The sequence below is a fragment of the Chiloscyllium plagiosum genome, unplaced genomic scaffold, assembly GCF_037043375.1.
Source record: "Chiloscyllium plagiosum isolate Xiang-an unplaced genomic scaffold, Cpla_swu_hap1 HiC_scaffold_1, whole genome shotgun sequence".
Taxonomy (NCBI): domain Eukaryota; kingdom Metazoa; phylum Chordata; class Chondrichthyes; order Orectolobiformes; family Hemiscylliidae; genus Chiloscyllium; species Chiloscyllium plagiosum.
Genome location: NW_028270139.1, coordinates 20,751,073 through 20,772,490, shown reverse-complemented (window position 1 = coordinate 20,772,490; position 21,418 = coordinate 20,751,073). Strand labels below are relative to the sequence as shown.

General features: G+C 42.9%; 1 protein-coding gene across 1 annotated transcript in view; it reads left to right on the top strand.

Moving 5' to 3' along the window:
• The window catches only part of ablim2 (actin binding LIM protein family, member 2), a 332,680-nt gene that overhangs the window by 135,612 nt on the left and 175,650 nt on the right, over window positions 1–21,418 (top strand). The window contains exon 8 of the mRNA XM_043698357.2: window positions 13,255–13,313. Coding sequence (XP_043554292.2) covers window positions 13,255–13,313 — 59 coding nt within the window. The remainder of the gene's footprint in view (window positions 1–13,254; window positions 13,314–21,418) is intronic.

The following is a 21,418-nucleotide window of genomic DNA, read 5'->3' as shown; positions in this document are numbered from 1 at the left end:
CATTGACTTGCTAGATTTACAGATTTTCCTGCATTTGTGACTTATTCCAGGCAGTGGAATTCTGCAGAGAATTAAAACCCTCTGTCATATTGGGAGGCAGCAGGGCAGTAGATTCCACTGCTATGCCAACCACTGCCACATTGAATAGATAGAACATGCAAAATTTACAGATATGTCTGATACTTCATTAACATCCTTTTGTGACAAGACTACTACAGCCAGGAGCTGCAATGTCATGTCTCTTCTTAGCTGTATCAAGGCTGCCAATCTGCATTCTCTGGTTTCCTGGTATAAAGGGCATCACTCAACTTATGGTCATCACCCCACCCACAGCTGAAGATGGAGAGACCCAGAAAAAAAAGCACCACAGTTTAGCAATGCCGCCCTACACATTCTTCTGAAGAATGTCCAAGAGAGAAAGAAATTTCCCTTCTTTCCTGGGGGATGGCAAAATGAGGACATCATGATTGATGAAGGCAGCCTGGACAAAGCTGGTTGAGGTGTCCCCAGCCTTTCGACAGGTCAAAGAAATCTGACTAGTGTGCTGCAAAAGGAAGACTAATCTACATTGTACAGGGTAGGTACCACCTATACTCGGTCCTTCTTGCTCCTTTTATTGCAAGTTAAACTCAGAAGGATAACACTACCGAGGACTATCACACACAAAATTAGATGAAAAACATCTCCATTAGATACCCCATGTACAATCAATATCTGTCACATCTTTGAGCTAGAGCTACCTGCATCACAGTGCCACTACTGCTCATACATCAGCCAAGGATCACACGTAAAACAGAAAAGGAGCATCAACACTCAGCTCAATGACCTTTCATCACCACTAGGAGAAAGTGCACATCTGGTGACTTTTACCAAAGGCTTGCATGGAATCAGACACAAAACAGCTCTCAGGTGTCTCGGGCATGCACCTCATATAAAATTTTGCATCATCTTTAGCTCTTTGACAGACTTTCAGTCAGAACATTTTAACTTTAAAATATCTCCATGTAACACGCAAGAATAATCACAGCTTTGGGCTATGACATCTCCCTCTCTCTTTATTCACCATCAATCATATAGGACATTTGTACCCCTGCTAATGCCTCCGAATGCATTTCTCCTGGAGGAGAAGAACATGCATGTGTGTGTAGTCGATAGACAGAGGGAAGATTTGCTTCGTAAGCCTCCTGACCTTCTTTGAGGAACAGGCAACAAGGATGGCAGGGCAGCAAGATGAATGTGCCTGTTCTGAAAAGGTAATTGGATGCCTACAGCACCTAATGAGAAACCCTGCAAGCAGCTATTCCAGCTGCACGTTAAGCAGCAAAGTCATAATAAAACCTTGGACAAAGGTGGCAGCTCAACTTAGAAATTAGATTAGATTACTTACAGTGTGGAAACAGGCCCTTCGGCCCAACAAGTCCACACCGCCCCGCCGAAGCGCAACCCACCCATACCCCTACATTTACCCCTTACCTAACACTATGGGCAATTTAGCATGGCCAATTCACCTGACCTGCACATCTTTGGACTGTGGGAGGAAACCGGAGCACCCGGAGGAAACCCACGCAGACACGGGGAAAACGTGCAAACTCCACACAGTCAGTTGCCTGAAGCGGGAATTGAACCCGGGTCTCAGGCGCTGTGAGGCAGCAGTGCTAACCACTGTGCCACCGTGCTGCCCACAAATCTTTCTTTTTCTATGCAGCCTTCAAAATCCCAGTCCCAGACGAGGACTAAAAGAAGAAGAGCTCCAGCCCACAGGTCTATCTACCTTACTGCACATCCCTGAGGATGAGAGTCATGACCCCCCCCAGAGGATGCATGAGCAAGGCCTTCCCTCCCCACCCTCCCCCAACACAGAGATGTTCACCTCATGGTTAATCTATCTAGAATAGGCTAGGGTCATGTTCTGGTGAACACAGCACTTGCACAGACTCTGAGCTACAGGAAGATGAAACTACTGAGGTCTCACACTCTGATGATTGCTGGAGAGCATTCTCCCCATGAATCCAAAACAGGTGATCAGTCTCTGGACTTGGTAATTAATGAGTTGATGGAGAGGTAAGTAAGAGGAATGTCTCTGGGGGTCAGAGATCATTTACAGACTGAAACAAAGGGCAAAGCAATCTGCCCAAGTTCGGTCTGATATTGTGGATGCAGCATGCATGTCTGCCTGTGTGAATCAGGTGGTAGCTGCCTCAGGATGAGCAAAATAGTCAGTATCTACCGGATGTATGTGAGGGTTATCACTTCATTGCTCAAGCCATGGCTGCATTCATTCATCAGCTGCGCAGCCTTGATCTCCCACCAGGTGCCCCATCTGGGACAAGGACTGACCATCACTGAGTGCTAGTCTGTCATCTCCGGACTCTCCAGAGATGGACATTCACTCCACTTCCCCTTTTCAAGGTACGCAAACATACCGTTGGGTCGAGCTGAGAAGGTTGCCGGGAAACCCTCAGCAAGTTGAAGATCTCTAGGCCCAGTCAAACAGAAGGAACTGCCAAAGACACCCGAGACAAGGTGCCAAAGTAGTCAGCAGGCTTCCTCAAGCTCTGTTGCAGTTGCTAAGTTGAAACAAAGATGTAACGGTAGGAGAAGAAAGCTAACAGAAGTCATTTTGGACATGTAGTTGTGAATCTTTCGTATACATTTCACTTGCAACAAATGTAGCATATTTTATGACAATCCTGTCATCTCTTTCAACATGTTAAGACTTCCCTTATAAACTACCTTGAGAAATGTTGCTCAAACTAGAACATCTCTTGCATATCATATGCAGCTATGCAAAGAGCACTGAGGCTCTTATTCACTGCTATCGTCTGGGAGGAGCATAACCTCCACAAAACAGAAAAATATATATGTTTGGGTTTTAGCTATCAGTCAGTAGTGTCTCCCTCTACATCCCCATGATAGATGAATGCCCTTTGCAAAAAAAAGTTGAATCAATTAAATCCAACCCTTTGTAAGCCCGCATAACGCTATACTGAAGCTATTGCTAGAAAACTGAGCAGGCGATTATTCACACGATGGGAGCAAGATCTTTTTCTTAAAATGACTAACAAAATAACTCAATGATTTCAAGTCATGAATCAAGTGGACCCTGTTGGTCAAAACACTACTGCTGCAGGATCACAAAGGTTGTGAGCTCTGGATTATTACCTGACCCATGTGCAAATCCGAAAATAGATAAGATCGGGAAAGTAAACATGTGGCTAAAAGAATTGTGTGGGCAAGAGGGGTTCCATTTCACGGGGCATTGCTATCAGTATTGGAACAGGAGGGAACTGTACAGTCAAGACAAGCTGCACCTCCAAGGGCAGCACAGTGACTCAGTGGTTAGCACTGCTGCCTCACTGCACCAGAGACACAGGTTCACTTGGGTGACTATCTGTGGAGTTTACACATTCTTCCTGTGCTTGTATGCGTTTGTGCAGGGTCCTCCAGTTTCCCCCTCCACAGTCCAAAGACATGCAAGATAGGTGGATTGCCCCTGGGAATCAATCCATACTTTCCAGGGATGTGTAGGCTCAATAGATTAGCCATGTTAGTGCGAGGTTACTGGAATAGGGTGAGAGCAGGGTCTGGGTTAGATGCTGTTTGGAGAGTCGATGCAGAATCAGTGGCCAAATGGCCTCTTTCCACATTATAGGGATTCTGTGATTCCACCTAAACCAGTCTGGGAACAGGATCTAATGGAAAGGCAAAATAGGGTGGTTGCAATGACTAGTTAAAGATGAGGTGGGGGGTTTGGGGTCAGGAGAGGTTATTCAAATTTCCTGAAAAAGTTATAGGGCAGAGCACATGGAAAGGGTCAAAAAGCTAACTTAAAGCGCAACAGATAAGAGGCACCCATGACAACAGGGGCCCAGTCAACACCGGATTGATGATGTTATACTTAAATGCGCGTATATATGAAATAAAATAAATGAGTTTGTAGCGCAGATTGAAATTGGCGGGAACCAAATAGAGCCAGAGAGTCATACAGCACGGAAACTGATCCTTCAGTCCATCTTGTCCATGCTGATCAGATATCCTAAATTAATCTATTTCCTTTGCCAGCATTTGGTCCATATCCCTCTAAACTATTCCTATTCATCTACAAATCCAATTGCTCTTTAAATGTTGTACTAGCCTCTACCTCTTACTGTGGCAGCTCATTCCATACATGTACTGCCATCTGCGTGAAAATATTGCATCTTAGATCCTTTTAAAATCTTTCCCCCTCACCTTAAACCTATGTCCTCTGGTTTAGGACTCTCTTTCTGTCAGAAAAAGAACTTGGTTATTCACCCTTTCCATGCTACCCGTGATTTTAAAACTTTGCAAGGTCACACTTCAGCCTCCGAAGCTCCAGACAAAATAGCCCTTGTCTATTCAGCTTCTCCCTTTGACTCAAACACGCCAGTCCCGGCAACATCCTTGTTAATCTTTTCTGCACCCTTTCAAGTGTAACAACATCTTTACAATAGCAGGGAGACCAGAATTGAATGCAGTATTCCAAAAGTGGCCTAATCAATGTTCTGTTCAGCCACAGCATGACCTCCCAACTCCTTTCACTCAATGCACTGATGCCTTCTTCACTACCCTGTCTCCACCTTCAAGGAACTATGAACCTGCACCCTGAACATTCCCCTGGACCCTACCATAAAGTTTATTAGTCCTGCTTTATCAAAATGCAACACCTCACATTTATCTAAATTCCATCCATCATTCATCGGCCCATTGACCCATCTGATTAAGATCCCATTGTAGTCTGAGATAACTTTCTTCACTATCCACTATTCTTCACTATTTTGGTGTCATCTGCAAACCTACTAACCAAGGATACCAACTATCTAAGGATATTTATCCTATCAACAGGACAGACAGATGGGCAGAGGCTCAAGGTGACATAGTTACATAGAACATAGAACAGTACAGCACAGAACAGGCCCTTTAGCCCACGATGTTGTGCCAACCACTGATCCTCATGTATGCACCCTCAAATTTCTGTGACCACATGTATGTCGAGGAGTCTCTTAAATGTCCCCAATGACCCTGCCTCCACAACTGCTGCTGGCAACGCATTCCATGCTCTCTCAACTCTGTGTAAAGAACCCGCCGCCGACATTCCCTCTATACTTTCCTCCAACCAGCTTAAAACTATGACCCCTTGTGTTAGTCATTTCTGCCTTGGGAAATAGTCTCTGGCTATTGACTCTATCTATGCCTCTCACTACCTTGTATACCTCAATTAGGTCCCCTCTTCTCCTCCTTTTCTCCAATGAAAAAAGTCCGAGCTCAGTCAACCTCTCCTCATAAGATAAGCCCTCCAGTCCAGGCAGCATCCTGGTAAACCTCCTCTGAACCCGCTCCAAAGCATCCACATCTTTCTTATAATAGGGCAACCAGAACTGGACGCAGTATTCCACGTGCGGTCTAACCAAAGTTTTATAGAGCTGCAACAAGATCTCACGACTCTTAAACTCAATACCCCTGTTAATGAAAGCCAAAACACCATATGCTTTCTTAACAACCCTGTCCACTTGGGTGGCCATTTTAAGGGATCTATGTACCTGCACACCAAGATCCCTCTGTTCCTCCACACTACCAAGAATCCTATCCTTAATCCTGTACTCAGCTTTAAAATTCAACCTTCCAAAATGCATCACCTCGCATTTATCCAGGTTGAACTCCATCTGCCACCTCTCAGCACATCTCTGCATCCTGTCAATGTCCCACTGCAGCCTACAACAGCCCTCTATACTGTTCATAAGAAATGAAATTACGTTTATAGTAAGAAGCATTATAGGATCATAAAGAGTCTGTGTGGGTAGAATTCAGGAATCGCAAATAGAAAAGACCCTGATGAGAGTAATGTAGAAGCCTCCTAGCAGTAGTCAGGCTATGGAACAGAAAGTAATCAGGAGATGGAAAAGGATGTAAGAGAGGCACTATTACAATTACCATGGGGGATGCCAATATGCAGGTGGATTGGGAAATTACAATAAGTAAAGTTAACTTCTAAGACGTGAGGGTGGAGCTGGTTAAAGTTGATTCTAAGGAGAGCCTAGCAGGAGTTTTTGGGGGTAATTCAGGAGGGACAGCAGAAATTTATCCCAAGAAAGAAATAACAGACCAAAAGGAGGCAACCATGGCTGACAAGGGAAGTCAGGGACAGCATAAAAGAAGAAGCATATAATGTGGTGAAGATTAGTGGGAAGCCTATAAACTCAGCAGAGGAACTAAAAAAGCAGTAAGTGGGGAGAAGACAAAATATAAGTGTAAACTAGCTGATAATATAAAAGAAGATTGCAAGAGTTTTTTTGTTAGACATATAACAGGTAAGAGAGAGGCAGGGATGGACATTGGACTGCTGGAAAATGATGCTGAAGAAGTAGTAATGGGGGAACAAAGGAATAACAAGGAACAGGTACTTTGCATCAATCCTCATGTCTTCAGACAGTAGCATACCAGAATTTCAACAGATGGCAAATGTGAATGTAATATCATTCACTAAGGAGAAGGTGCTGGGGAAGCTGAAAGATCTGAAGGTAGATAAATTATAAAGACTGGCTGGGTTACACCCCAAGTTGCTGAAGGAGATAGCTGAGGAGGTTGTGGAGACATTGCTGGTGATCTTTCAGGAATTCTTGGAGTCAAGGAGGGTTCCAGAAAACGGCTAATGTAATGCCCCGGTATAAGAAGGAAGGGAGGCAGAAGATGGGAAATTGTGGTTGGTTTGCCCGACCTTAGTCATTGCTAAGATTTTAGACTATGTTTTTAAGAATGAGATTGCAGAGTACTTGAAAGTACATGGTAAAATAGGTCTGAGTCAACACAGCTTGGGAAACTCATGCTGACAAATCTGTTATAATTCTTTGAGGAGGTAGTGAGCAAGTTGGATGAAGGCGAGCCAGTGGACATGATCTATTTAGATTTCCAGAAGGCTTTTGACAAGGTGCTGCACAGAAAGCTGCTGCATAAGAGCCCATAGTTTTAGGGGCAAGGTATTGATATGGTTAGAGGATTGGCTGACTGGCAGAAGGCAAAATGTGGGGATAAAGCAGTCTTTTTCAGGATGGCAGTCAGTGATTTGTAGAGTTCCCCAGGAGTCAGTGTTGGGACCAAAACTATTCACATTATATAGTAATGATCTGGCCAAAGGAACTGAGGGCATTGTTGTTAATTTTGAAAATGACAAGGAAAGGTGGAGGAATAGGTAGTTTTGAGGAAGTAGTTGGAAAGACTTGGACAGGCTAGGAGAGTGGGCAAAAAATGGCAGATGGAATACAATGTGGGAAAGTGTGAGGTTTTACATATTGATTGGATAAATATGCTAATTTGTAAATGGGGCAGGTCTTCTAAAATCTGAAAAACAAAGAGACCCAATTCAGGATTTTCTTAAGATTAACATGCAGGTTCAGTTGGCAGTGAGGCAAGTAAATGCTTTAGAGTGACTTCCTACCCACAGTTAATGGTCAGTTATCTATTCCACCCTACAGCTTTTACTCATTCAAATAATCAGAATCAATCTCAGGTCTGTTGGACAATTGCAAAGGCTGAGGTCCCTGCACTTCAGCTCTCCCTTTATCTGTCTCATTCACAATCACATGCTGTCACACCTTCCTTACCCTGAGCACTAACCAAATTCAATGACTTTATCCTAGGGGGTGTGACCACTGCTATAAAATATCCAGGTAACCTTGCCCTCCCTTGTTTGTTGCAGTGTCTGTAGTTCAGCTCCCACCTCGTAATCTATGAGCTGAAACCTCTCAATTTGTAAACATTTAGTATCCACAAAATTCCAGATATTGCACCTATGACCGTCTCTGTCCTGCCATCTTCAATCAACTTTCTAAATAATAAGATAAACAATTTATTCAGTTCTTTGCTTCCTATAATGTATAATATATATAAACGTTATCACTTATTCCCTGTACTCTTTAAAACTTTAGGGATAGAATAGATTTAATACCTAACCAGATGCTCACAAAACAGCTAGCTTCTTCCCTGTAATAGAGGAAGAACCAAATCCAAACTGTCAGCACTCAGCCTCTGTAACATTCATTGGTTTGCTCTTCTAACTGATGCTGACTGCCTGTGGGACCTGCTTTCACTTTATTAATACTTCTTTCTCTTCTCATTCATTTCAATTTTAATAAAGTTAACACAGCAGCATGTTTAGGTTGGGCAAACATCTGGCATTGAAGTACTGATCTGTGAAGAAATATCAGGACTGAGATTTCTGTTTTCCCTTTGAGATCCTAACACAGTCAATCTGCACTTTGGTCTTTTTCAGGCTGCTCATGTCTTGTGCGAAAGCTTGCCTTACAGTCACCTATGTGGTGAAGTGCATCCTTAATTATCAGTGGTGGTTTTTCTCTTCCTGATGCTACCATGTGTGGGATGATTGTGGCTTTGGAATTCATTTTGCTTTACATGTATGCTGCAGTTTGCACCTTGACGTTTGGTGGTCTTCATTCTCCCATGCAATATAGTCTTACAACCTTGGAATCTAAATCCTGCATCACAGTTCCATTCCCAAATCCTTAACGTTCAAATAAGCAGACCTGTTAATGCACCTGCATGGCTGAATGATGAATAACCTCAAGACTATAAATCACTGCTTGTGATTCTTTGGTGCTGTTTGTGTCAAAGGTTAATGAATAATGGGATGGGGTTGAAGAGCTGGTGCTAGGAACTGAAGTAACTTAATCACCTTTATTCTGCATTGATAATGTCTCTTTATTGTAGAACTCTTAACTGAATGCTCTTGCAATGGTATTTTTCAGGTTGTTTTGGTTGTCTCAGTAGGGTCTATTTACACTCTGCAGGACCACATACAAGTACATCTGGAGCCCTTCTCATTTGCACTGTGCATTCTCTGAGTCTCCTTCTTGTGACACACAACTTAGAGGGAGATGTTGGGGTTTTAAACTTTTACATCGTCTGTTTCACCATCTATCCTCACCTTTAGAATACATATTTCACCCTATAACTGTAGATGGACTTTTCCTCTTCTGTAACACCACTTTGTCCTCCTTCAGCCTCTCCTATTACGCTAGACCCCTTTCAGTATTTCCATTGATATTCCTGTTCTTCCCCAAGACCTCGCTCCCATCCAATTCTTCTTGTCAAGCCTCAATCTTACACCATCCTCTTATTCAACTGAGCTGCTCATTCTCCAACCTCAGCCTTAATTCCACGACCCTGTCACCTTTACCTTTTCACTGGGACTCTCCCCTGGCATTCCAGGTTTCTCCTTCCCTTCCCCTTGGGTCCTACCAGTGTCCCTGACAGCAGTGCCCTTTAACTTCCACTCCCTACAATTCCTGTTTAGCCTCCTTTTGAGCTTTCACTGCTTACACTGTAAGTGTTTAACTACTTTGAGCAAGACTCCACATGACTGAAACGTCTCATGAGCTGATCAGTGAGGCTGTGGCCCTTACACTGTAAACATTTAAGATCAATAAGCAAGATCAATAGGTGGTTTAACCCGAGGGTCGCCACTCTTCAGGCATGGGGAGAGGTTGAGAAGAAGAGTGCTTCATGGTAACCTCAGCCAGTCCGGGAATTGAACCCACACTGTTGGCAATACATTGCATTGCAAGCCAGCCACCCAGCCAACTGAGCTAACCAACAAATATCACTGCATATTTTTAAAATTTTTCCCAAGAGTTTCTTCATTCCTTCCATTTCAATGGAAATGCTACATTTCCGTATGCTTGTAACCTAACCACTCCGTGGCTCAACACTTCGGCTCCCCCTCCCACTCCACCAACGACATGCAGCTCCTTGGACGACTCCATCGCCAGACCATGGCAACATGACGGCTGGAGAAAGAGCGCCTCATCTTCTGTCTAGGAACCCTCCACCACAAGGGATGAACTCAGATTTCTCCAGTTTCCTCATTTCCCCTCCCCCCACCTTGTCTCAGTCCCAACTCTCGAACTCAGCACCACCTTCCTAACCGGCAATCTTCTTCTTGACCTCTCTGCCCCCACCCCCACTCCGGCCTATCACCCTCACCTTAACCTCCTTCCACCTATCGCATTTCCAACGCCCCTCCCCCAAGTCCCTCCTCCCTACCTTTTATCTTAGCCTGCTTGGCACACTTTTTTCATTCCTGAAGAAGGGCTTATGCCCGAAACGTCGATTCTCCTGTTCCTTGGATGCTGCCTGACCTGCGCTTTTCCAGCAACACATTTTCAGCTCTGATCTCCAGCATCTGCAGTCCTCACTTTCTCCTCCAGCATTTCTTACCAATTTTTCCAGGGTGTTCTCTGTGCCTCTCACCCAGTCCTGCTCAAAGCTCAGGGATGAATCGAGTATCTTAATCTGTATCTGTGCTTTACTACAAGGAACACTGAGAGCGTGGAATTAACAGCTCCAACAGTCTTTACTCCAATGAGGATGTGAGAGAAATTACACTGTAATAGGACAGCTAAGCCCACTCCTCCATCAACTGCCCTTCCCCTCAAGCTGTCAATACTCCCCTCCACAATTACTTTGTTGCAATTATTCCTTGTCAGTTGTTTTGCTCTGGTTTCAGTTGGATGCTGCTGACCATTTTAAAGGCAAATAAATGTTTGCAAATGATATGGTCTGACCGCTGCATGATTTTATTTCTTGGTCACTAATTTCAATAGAGCGCTGTTAGACATCAAGTGATGACACAATGAGCACTTTCATTTGTGCATTATCAATGGATGAGTGTAAATGCTGAGCATAGAATTATGTCAAGAATTTCTAGCAGGGTAGGTCTCTTTTTCTCTTGAAACAAAGAGGCTGGGAGATGAGGTCGTTAACTTGATAAAAATTTTGTCAGAGTAGATGAAGAAAGACTGTTTTCACTTTTGGGAATGAGCATAACTGGGGCTGCCAGTATAAGGTGGTCATCAAGAAATCAAACAGAGAATTTGGAAGAAACATTTTCATCCAAAGAGTGGTAAGAATGTAGAATTCACAACCACAGGGAAAGTCTGTGAATAGTATAGATACATTTAAAAGTACACTAGATAAGTATATCAGAGAAAGGGGATAGAGGCTTGTGCTGGTAACATTAGTGTTAATGGCTCACTGGGTATCATGCCTTGCTATACCTGGAATTGTCACAAAAGTTAGAGTTTAAAATTCCCATTTTACCTAATTTTTGGACACAGGTTGACAGAAGCATGGACAAGGTTCTGTACTTAACAAGAATTACTTTTTTTTTACAAGTAATTAAACTCTAGCTGTAAGTAATCTCTTATAAACCATTAGCATGTGCCACTACAAATTAAACTCTAATCCACTTTTAATTTCCTACTTACACATACACTTTCAAACAGACAGGAAGAAATAAATTGTGGGTAAAGGAAAACTGGGAGATAAGTCAGAAGTTCCTATTCATGAGTTGCTGATTTTAAAATAGTTCTTTCTCATTTCAGCCCACAATTTTGCAAATAACAAAAATAAAAATAAACTTTCTTTACAATGGGAAAACAAGTAAAAATGCCTGAATAAACTAATTGTGGTGAATGTGGTGTATATTCTAAGTCATTGTAAAGGTCATGTAGTCAGAGTTTGTGGAAGGAATGCGAAATGTCAAGTGAGACTTTGATATTGTAGCACACATCACACGGTACAAGATACCACGTAGGTGCTGGCAAGTGACTTTGTTTCTGGTACAAGGAGAACGGTTCATGTTCCACCAAAAGACAAAGCTTGATTATTTTGTCATAAGTATCTGTGTGCTTCCCTCATAGTCAGCTATTTACCTCTTTGTTCTTATGTAAAGACTTTGCTGACAGAATGAGATCATTAAACTTTCAACAAAGTGAGAGATAGTTGGGATGTTAGAGACTATACTCGGTTACAACCATCTGTTCTCTGTACTCAGACAATGGTGTTCCTCTATGCTCTAACTTAGGACTCTGTTAGGTCTTCTATACCAGCTTCTTTTTCCCCTATGTTGCATAAGCCAATTTGCTATTCATTACAATATACCGATCATCGCTTTAAGTACATGCAGTTCTGCAAATAAGCCAGTTAATCCAGTGCTCTGCTTTCTTCCTCGAATTTTCACTCCAGTTTGCTCAATACTAATCTCTCCACATGGCCATTTCTGGTTTATCTATGCATTAAATGAAAAAACAGTGATGTCGCTGGCAAGCTTGGCATATACTTTTCATTTCTACTTGCCTGAGATAGATGGTGAGACATGTGGTGCTGGAAAAACACAGCAGGCCAGGCAGCATCCAAGGAGCAGGAGAATCGACGTTTCGGGCATAAGCCCTTCTTATGCCCAAAACGTTGATTCTCCTGCTGCTCGGATGCTGTCTGGCCTGTTGTATTTTTCCAGCACCACATTTTTCAACTCTGGTCTGCAGCATCTGCAGTCCTCACTTTCTCCTAGATGGTGAGACACCTTCTTTAACTACTGGCTGCTGTTTGGTGCAATCTATCTTGCTAATTTAATGGAATTTCGGGCAAAGTCAACTTTCTCAAATTTTGGCAGCAGTAACTCCCATGTTGGCTCTCTTATACCCTGTACATCAAAGAGCCAGGAGTTTAGGTTTAAGACCATGAGGATTACATTTGGGAGCACCCATTTTTGCTTGCAGCCCATCCATCATACACCTCTCCTATACTTCACACACTGACAGTGGGGATGTGGTGGGGAGAGGTTGTTCTTCCTACTGCTGAACCTCTGTTCAGCTATGTATTTTTAAGAATGACTTGACATTTTTGGCAAAATGATACATTTAGCTCCACTGTTTAGGGCTCCAAGAGCCCAAATTTTGAGGCTGTTTTGCAGAATTATCCCTGACATAGATTTCCTATAGCTCAAAATATATTTCTGATAAAGTAATATTTTACTTCTATATTGGGGTACTTTTTACATATTTCTGTTCTTCACTAAATGCCAACTGGCGTGGTCAGTGTTCTAAAAAAAGACACTTTTGCTTGTGTATTGTAATCCTCCCATTTGGAGTTATTCATTCATTTTAGCTCATACCTATTACAATAGCAAACAGAATTCCTAGTTGCATATATTTCCTAAACATATACATAATGTTAATTTGCTGTAATAACACTATTGATGATTCTCCCAGGTTAGTTGCATTGAGGCCTTTGTTGAACAGAAGTAAAGCTATAAAATAAGTAGAATTAAAGTGTGAATTTAAATATAACTAACAAAACTATTCACTTTATTTAGAGAAAGTGGATAATTACTAATATTTTTTCATCGCTATGACTTTATTGTTTGTTTCTAATTTGATTCAGGTACTTTAATCTGGCATCCAGTCTGTAAACAGGCTGCCAGGGCAGAAGAAAAGCAGAAGGTAAGGACAAAGAAACGTTGTAAAATCTGTTATTAACTTTTTAAAAAGTATCAATATTCATCATTCCCTACTATTTCTGTTCAAGCCTAAAACTTTATTGCTGTTTATTAGTTCTGCCAGAATTTTTTTAGAACATAGAACAGAGAATAGTACAGCACAGTACAGGCCCTTCAGCTCTCGATGTTGTGCTGATCTTTTGTCTTAATCTAAGATCAAACTAACCTACATACTCTTCATTTTACTATCATCCATATACCTATCCAAGAGTTGTTTAAATATTCCCCAATGTGTGTGACTCTACTACCACCACTGGCAGTGTATTCCACTCCACACACCCTCCACTCTCTGTGGACAGAACCTACCTCTGACATCTCCCCTAAACCTTCCTCCAATCACCTTAAAATTATGCCCCCTCATGATAACCATTTTCTACCCTGGGAAAATTCTCTGGCTATCCTCTCTATCTGTGCCTCTCATCATCTTGTACACCTCGATCAAGTCATCTCTCATCCTTCTTCGCTGCAATGAGAAAAGCCCTAGCTCCCTTAACCTTTCTTCATAAGGCATGCCTTCCAGTCTCGGCAGCATCTTGGTAAATCTCTTCTGCACCCCCTCTAAAGCTTCCACATCCCCTCTATAATGAAGCAACCAGAACTGAACACAATATTTCAATGTGGTCTAACCAAGGTTCTATAGAGCTGCAGAATAACCTCATGGCTTTTAAACTCATTTCACCTGCTCATGAAAGCCAACCCTATCAACTTGGGTGGCAACTTTGAGGGATCTATGGACATGGATCCCACGATCCCTCTGTTCCCTTACATTGCCAAGACTCCTGCCTTTAACCCTGTAATCTGCAATAAAATTTGACCTTTCAAACTGAATCACTTGACACTTTTCCAGGTTGAACTCAATCTGCCCAGCTCTGCATCCTGTCAATGTCCCATTGCAACCTACAGCAGACCTCCACACTATCCACCACTCTGCTAACCTCTGTGTCATTGGCAAGCTTACTAACCCACGCTTCCACTTCCTCATCCAGGTCATTTACAAAAATCACAAATAATCGAGGGGGGATCCCTGCAGAACCCCCTGGTCACCAAGCTCCAGGCTGAATGCTTTCCATCTCCTACCACCGTCTGTCTTCTCTGGGCCAGCCAATTCTGTGTCCAAACAGCCAAATTCCCCTGTATCCCATGCCTCCTTACTTTATGAATGAGCCTACCAAGGGGAACCTTACCAAGCACCTTCTCAAAATCCATATACAACACATCCACTGCTCTGCTATCATCAATGTGGTTTCTCACATCCTCAAAGAATTCAATAAGGCTTGTGAGGCATGACTTCACAAAGCCATGCTGACCATCTCTAATCAAACTATGCTTTTCCCAATCATCAAAAATCCTGTCTCTCAGAATCCTCTCCAATAATTTGCCCACCACCAAGGTAAGATTGACTAGTCTCCAATTCCCAGGGTTATCCCTATTCCCTTTTTTGAACAAGGGAATAACATTTTGCCACCCTCCAATTATCTGGTACTACTTCATTGGACAATGAAGATGCAAAGATCATCGCCAAACGTGCAGCAATCTCTTCCCTCGCTTCCCGTAGTAACCTTGGATATCCGTCATGTTTTTTTAAATTTCCAGCACATCCTCCTCCTTAACATCAACCTGTTGAGCACGTCTGCCTGTTTGATGCTTTCCTCACAAATGACAGGATCCCTCTCACTAGTGAATACTGAAGCAAAGTATTCATTAATGACCCCACCCCCCACCACCTCTGTCTCCAGGCAGAAGTTACCATTACTATTCCTGATTGGCCCTAACCTCACTCTGGCCATCCTCTTGTTTCTCGCATAAGTGTAGAACACCTTGGAGTTTCCCTTAATCCTATCTGCCAAGGCTTTTTCATGCCCTCTTACAAGGTAAGCTACCTTGCAAGTTTGATCCCTGCTTCCTCAAACTTAACTAAGCTTCCTTCTTCCTCTTGAATAGATGTTCCACATCCCTTGTCATCCAAGGTTCCTTCACCCTACCATCCCTTCCTTGCCTCAGTGGATCAAACCTATCCAGTACTTGAAGCAAGTACTCCCTAAACAACCTCCCCATTTCTGTTTTGCATGTCCCTGAGAACTTCTGTTCCTAATTTATGCTCTACAGTTCCTGCCTAATAGCATTGTAATTTCCCTCTCCCCCAATTAAATACTTCCCCATATCGTCTGCTCTCATCCCTCTCAATGACTGTAATAAACTTCAGGGAGTTGTGATCACTATCAACGAAATGCTCTCTCACCGAGAGGTTGATACCTTACCTGGTTCATTGCCAAGGACCAAAATCAAATGGCCTCCCCTCTAGTCAGCCTATCTACATATTGAGTCAGGAATCCTTCCTGGACACACCTGATGAAACTATATGCACAAAGGAGGTTCCACTCAATATTAGGGAAGTTGAAGTCACCTGTCACAACAGCCCTGTTACATCTGCACCTTTCCTAAATCTGCCTCCCAATCTGCCCCTCTGTTGCTGTTGGGGGGTGTAGAAAACTCTCAATAAAGTGACTGCTCCTTTCCTGTTTCTGACTTTCACCCATATTTTTATTGATGATTTTAATGTTTTGCAATGTCATTGATGATTTATCTTCTAAGAGCATAAGACATAGGAGTGGAAGTAAGGTCATTTGGCCATTGAGTCCACTCCGCCATTTAATCATGGCTGATGGGTTTTTCAACTCTACTTTCCCGCACTCTCCCCACAGCCCTTAATTCCTTGCGAGATCAAGAATTTATCAATCTTTGCCTTGAAGACATTTAATGTCCTGGCCTCCACTGCGCTCTGTGGCAATGAATTCCAAAGGCTCACCACTCTCTGGCTGAAGAAATGACTCCTCATTTCTGTTCTAAATTGACCCCCTCTAATTCTAAGACTGTGTCCACGAGTCCTAGTTTCCCCACCTAACAGAAACAAATTCTCAGCGTCCACCCTTTCTAAACCATGCATTATCTTGAAAGTTTCTATTAGATCTCCCCTCAACCTTCTAAACTCTAATGAATACTATCCCAGGATCCTCAGCCATTCATCGGATGTTAGGCTTATCTTTCCAGGGATCATCTGTGTGAATCTCTGCTGGACATGCTCCAATGCCAATATGACCTTCCTAAGGTGTGAATGCCAAAATTGGACACATTATTCTAAATGGGTTGTAACTAGAGATTTAATAAGTCTCAGAAGCACATCGCTGCTTTTGTATTCCAACCCTCTTGGGATAAATGACAATGTTACATTTGCTTTCTTAATCACGGACTCAACTTGCAAATCAACCTTAGAGAATCCTGGACTAGCACTCCCAGATCCCTTTGGTACTTTGGCTTTATGAATTTTCACCATTTAGGAAATAGTCCATGCCTATATTCTTTTTTCCAAAATGCAAGACCTCGCATTTGCTCACATTGAATTTCTTCAGCCATCTCCTGGACCACTCTCCTAAACTGTCTAAATCTTTCTGCAGCCTCCCCACCTCCTCAGTACTACCTGCCTGTCCACCTAACTTCGTATCATTGGCGAACTTCGCCAGAATGCCTCCAATCCCTTCATTCAGATCGTTAATATATAATGTGAATAGCTGTGGCCCCAACACTGAACCCTGTGGGACACCACTTATAAACATTTGCCAATCCGAAAAAGAACCTTGCACTGAACTCTCTGCCTTCTGTCAGACAGCCAATCCTCAAACCATGCCAATACTTCACCTTGAATACCATGGCCCTCACCTTACTCAGCAGCCTCCCGTGAGAGACCTTATCAGAGGCCTTTTGGAAGTCTAGATAGATAACACACACTGGGTTTCCCTGGTCTAACCTACTTGTTACCTCTTCAAAGAATTTGAACAGGTTTGTCAGGCACGACCTCCCCTTACTAAGTCCATGCTGACTTGTTCTAATCTGACCCTGCACTTTCAAGAATTTAGAAATCTCATCCTTAAAGTATTTTACCTACAACTGAGGTTAGGCTAATCGGCCTATAATTTTTTATCTTTTGTCTTGATCCTTTCTTGAACAAGGGGTTCACAACAGCAATTTTCCAATCATCTGTGACTTGCCCTGGCTCCAGTGATTTTTGAAAGATCACAACCACCGCCTCCGCTATTTCCTCAGCCACCTCTCTCAGAACTCTAGGATGTAGCCCATCGGAGCCAGGAGGTTTATCAATTTTTAGACCTTTTAGCTTTTCTAGCACTTTCTCTTTTGTAATCGCTACCATACTCAACTCTGCCCCCGACTCTCCTTAATTGTTGGGATATTACTCATGTCTTCCACTGTGAAGACTGACACAAAGTATTTATTAAGTTCTTCAGTTACTTCCTTATTTCCTATCACTAGTCTTCCTGCAATTTGGAGCAGCCCAATTTCTACTTTTACCTCTTGTTTGTTTCTTATGTATTGAAAGAAATGTTTACTATCATTTCTAATATTACTGGCTAGCTTACCTTCATATTTGATCCACTCTTTCCTTATTTCTGTCCTTGTTATCCTCAGTTTGTTTTTGTAGTCTTCCCAATCTTCCCTCCTTTACTTTGATACATTTCCTGATTTCCTTTGTTCAGCCATGGCTGTCTAATTCCACCCCTCCCCCCTCCCCCCACCCCAATAATCTTTCTTTTCCTTGGGATGAACCTCTGTACTGTGTCCTCAATTACACCCAGAAACTCCTGCCATTGTTGCTCTACTGTCTTCCCCACTAGGCTCTGCTTCCACTTGATTTTCGTCAGTTCCTCTCTCATACCCCTGTAATTACCTTTATTTAACTGGAACACCACTACATCTGATTTTGCCTTCCCTCTTTCAAACTGCAGACTAAATGCTACCATATTATGACTGCTGTCTCCTAAGTGTTCCCTTACTTTAAGATCTTTTATAAAGTCTGGCTCATTACGTAGCACTAAGTCCAGAAATGCCTGCTCCCTTGTGGGCTCCATCACAAGCTGTTCCAAAAAGCCATGCTGTAAGCATTCCATGAATTCCCTTTCTTTGGATCCACCAGCAACATTATTCACCCAGTCCACTTGCATATTGAAGTCCCCCATGATCACCGTGACTTGCCTTTCAGACATGCTAGATCTATTTCCTGGTACATCTTGTGCCCCTGGTCCTGACCGCTCTGTATGGTTTTTTTGCCTTTGTCGTTCCTCAACTTCATCCTCATAGACTCCACATCATCTGAACCTATGTCATTCAGTGCCATAGATTTAATTTCATTCTTAACTAACAAGGCAAACCCACCCCCTCTGCCCACCTCCCTGTCTTTTCGATAAATTGTAAATCCTTGGATGTTTAACTGCCAGTTCTGAACGCTCTGCAACCACGTCTCTGTGATGCCGACCACATCATAATTATTCAAGATGATTTGTGTCGCTAATTCATATACTTTGTTACGAATACTACAAGCATTCAGGTAAAGTGCCTTAATGCTAATTTTCTTATCCTCATGATTTCCAACAACTCTAGTAATATGTCCTAAGTAATCCTTTCTTTTTGCTTCATTCCTAGTCTGCCTTGAACTTAAACCCTGCACACATGCTAACCTGCTGCTTCTCTTTCTACTTGACTCTATACTCCCTGTGGCTTTCCCTTTCCCTTCTCTCCAACTCGCAGGTTTAAAGTCCTAGTGACCAACCTATTTATCCTTTTTGTCAGAACACTGGTTCCAGATCGATTCATGTGGAGACTGTCCCATCAGTAGAGATTGCTCCAGTTCCAAAACTGATGCCAATGTCCCATGAAATGGAATCCTTTTTTCTCACACCAATCTCTTAGCCATGTGTTTACTTCCCTACTTTTCTTATCCCTATGCCAATTAGCATGGCTTGGGCAGTAATCCAGAGATTATGACCCTCGAGGACCTGTTCTTCAATTTCCTTCCTAGTGCTTGACACTCTCCAAACAGGTCCTCCTTCCTAACTTTGCCTATGTTGTTAGTGCCAATATACAACAACTGGATCCTCTCCCTCCCGCTCCAATACCTTTACTGCCGGTTGGAGATGTCCTGCACCCTGGCATCAGGCAAGCAACACATCATTCAGGACTCCTGATCTGGCTCTTGAAGGATACTATCTGTCTCTCTAATTATAGAATCCCCATTAATACCTACTTGGTGGGCGGCACGGTGGCACAGTGGTTAGCACTGCTGCCTCACAGCGCCAGAGACCCGGGTTCAATTCCCGCCTCAGGCGACTGACTGTGTGGAGTTTGCACGTTCTCCCCGTATCTGCGTGGGTTTCCTCGGGGTGCTCTGGTTTCCTCCCACAGTCCAAAGATGTGCATGTCAGGTGAATTGGCCGTGCTAAATTGCCTGTAGTGTTAGGTAAGGGGTAAATGTAGGGGTATGGGTGGGTTACGCTTCGGCGGGTCGGTGTGGACTTGTTGGGCCGAAGGGCCTGTTTCCACACTGTAATGTAATGTAATCTAATCTTGTCTTTTTGCTCCCCCCTCTTGAATGGCCTTCTGCACTATGGTGCTGTGGTCAGCTGGCTCATCCTGTCCACAAACCGTTCCCTCATCCATACAGGGAGCAAAAATCTCATACCTGTTAGACAAGGTCAAGGGCTGAGGCTCCTCTGCTCCTGAACTCAATCCCCCTATTTTGCCTCACGTAAGTCACACCCTGTTGTTCCTGTTCACTAACTGAATTTGAATTACTTAATCTACCAGGTGTGACTGCCTCCTGAAACAAAGTGTCCAGGTAACTCTCCCCCTCCCGAATGTGCCGCCGTTTTTGAAGCTCAGATTCCAGATCATCAATTCTGAACCAGAGTTCTTACAGCAACCAACACTTACTGCACGTGTGGTCACTGCTGTTTACAATGGGATCAGCCAGCTCCCTCATCATACAGCTACAGCACATCACCTGTCCAGCCATCTCTACTTATTTAATTAATTTATACAAATTTATAAGCTAAATAATTTCTAGTACTTCTCTGTGGTCTTATTCAACTAACCAACTAATAGTAAACTTTTAATCAATCATATGATACACAAGAAATATCAATTGAAACGCCTTACCTTAGCAACACGTGTGGTGTCTCGGGATTTAGCCACTGCCCAAATATGTACCCAGCAGTCCCCTGTGCCTCACTGTGGCCTCTCCCTCTGCTGCTTCTTTAAAAACAGTTCTTGTGCTCTCCCTTCCTGGCAGCCCCCACTTCTCTCCGCCCTCTCTCCTTGCCGCTCTGTAAAAAATGGATGATGAGTTTTGTATATAGATGTGTTGATTTGTTGCATTGGTTAATTACTTTTTAAAATTTGAACAATTTTTCTTTGTATAACACTTTTAATCTAATTGTTTTTAAAATTGCCTGTCACACTGCACTGAGCAGCTTTTATGAATATAAAGGAAAAGGAGTAAAACATGAATCCAACAAACCTATACCCAACAGTTAATAAACATCGAAGAAAAAGTATTCCATAAATAATCATGCGACTGTAAGTGGCTACATGGAATATTGAAAGTAAGGAGGGGAGGCAACAGCCAATTGGTATTATTGTTGTACTGTTAATTCACAGACACAGGTAATGGGTCTGGTGGCCTGAGTTTGAATCCTGCCATGTCAGAAGGAAGAATTTGAACTCGATTAAAAAAATCTTGAATTAAGAGTCTAGTGATGATATTGTTGATTCTCGAGGGAAGACCATCTAGTTCACTAATGTCTTTTAGGGAAGGAAATCTGCCATCCTATGTGTGACCCCAGACCCACAACAATGTTGGTTGCCACTGGGCAATAAGTTCTGGCCTAGCCAGTGCTGCCCTCATCCCGTGAATGAATAAACACAAAGACAACAATAAGTTGGCAAATCCAAATAACTAAGTTGGGGATTGGGTAAAGATAAGGTTGTCATAGTCCCAGAGGACTATAAGGCTGCTGTCTCATTAGAGAGAGATAACTGGTTGTAAGTTTAACCTGAGGGTGACCATACGTCAGACAATGGGAACGCTGAGAAGGTGGGACCTCCATGATAAACTAAGTCCAGAGTGGGCATTTGACCCACTCTGTTGTTGTTATTCTGCATCATAAACCAATTTGGGATTAACCAGTGTCTGTCCTAGAGATT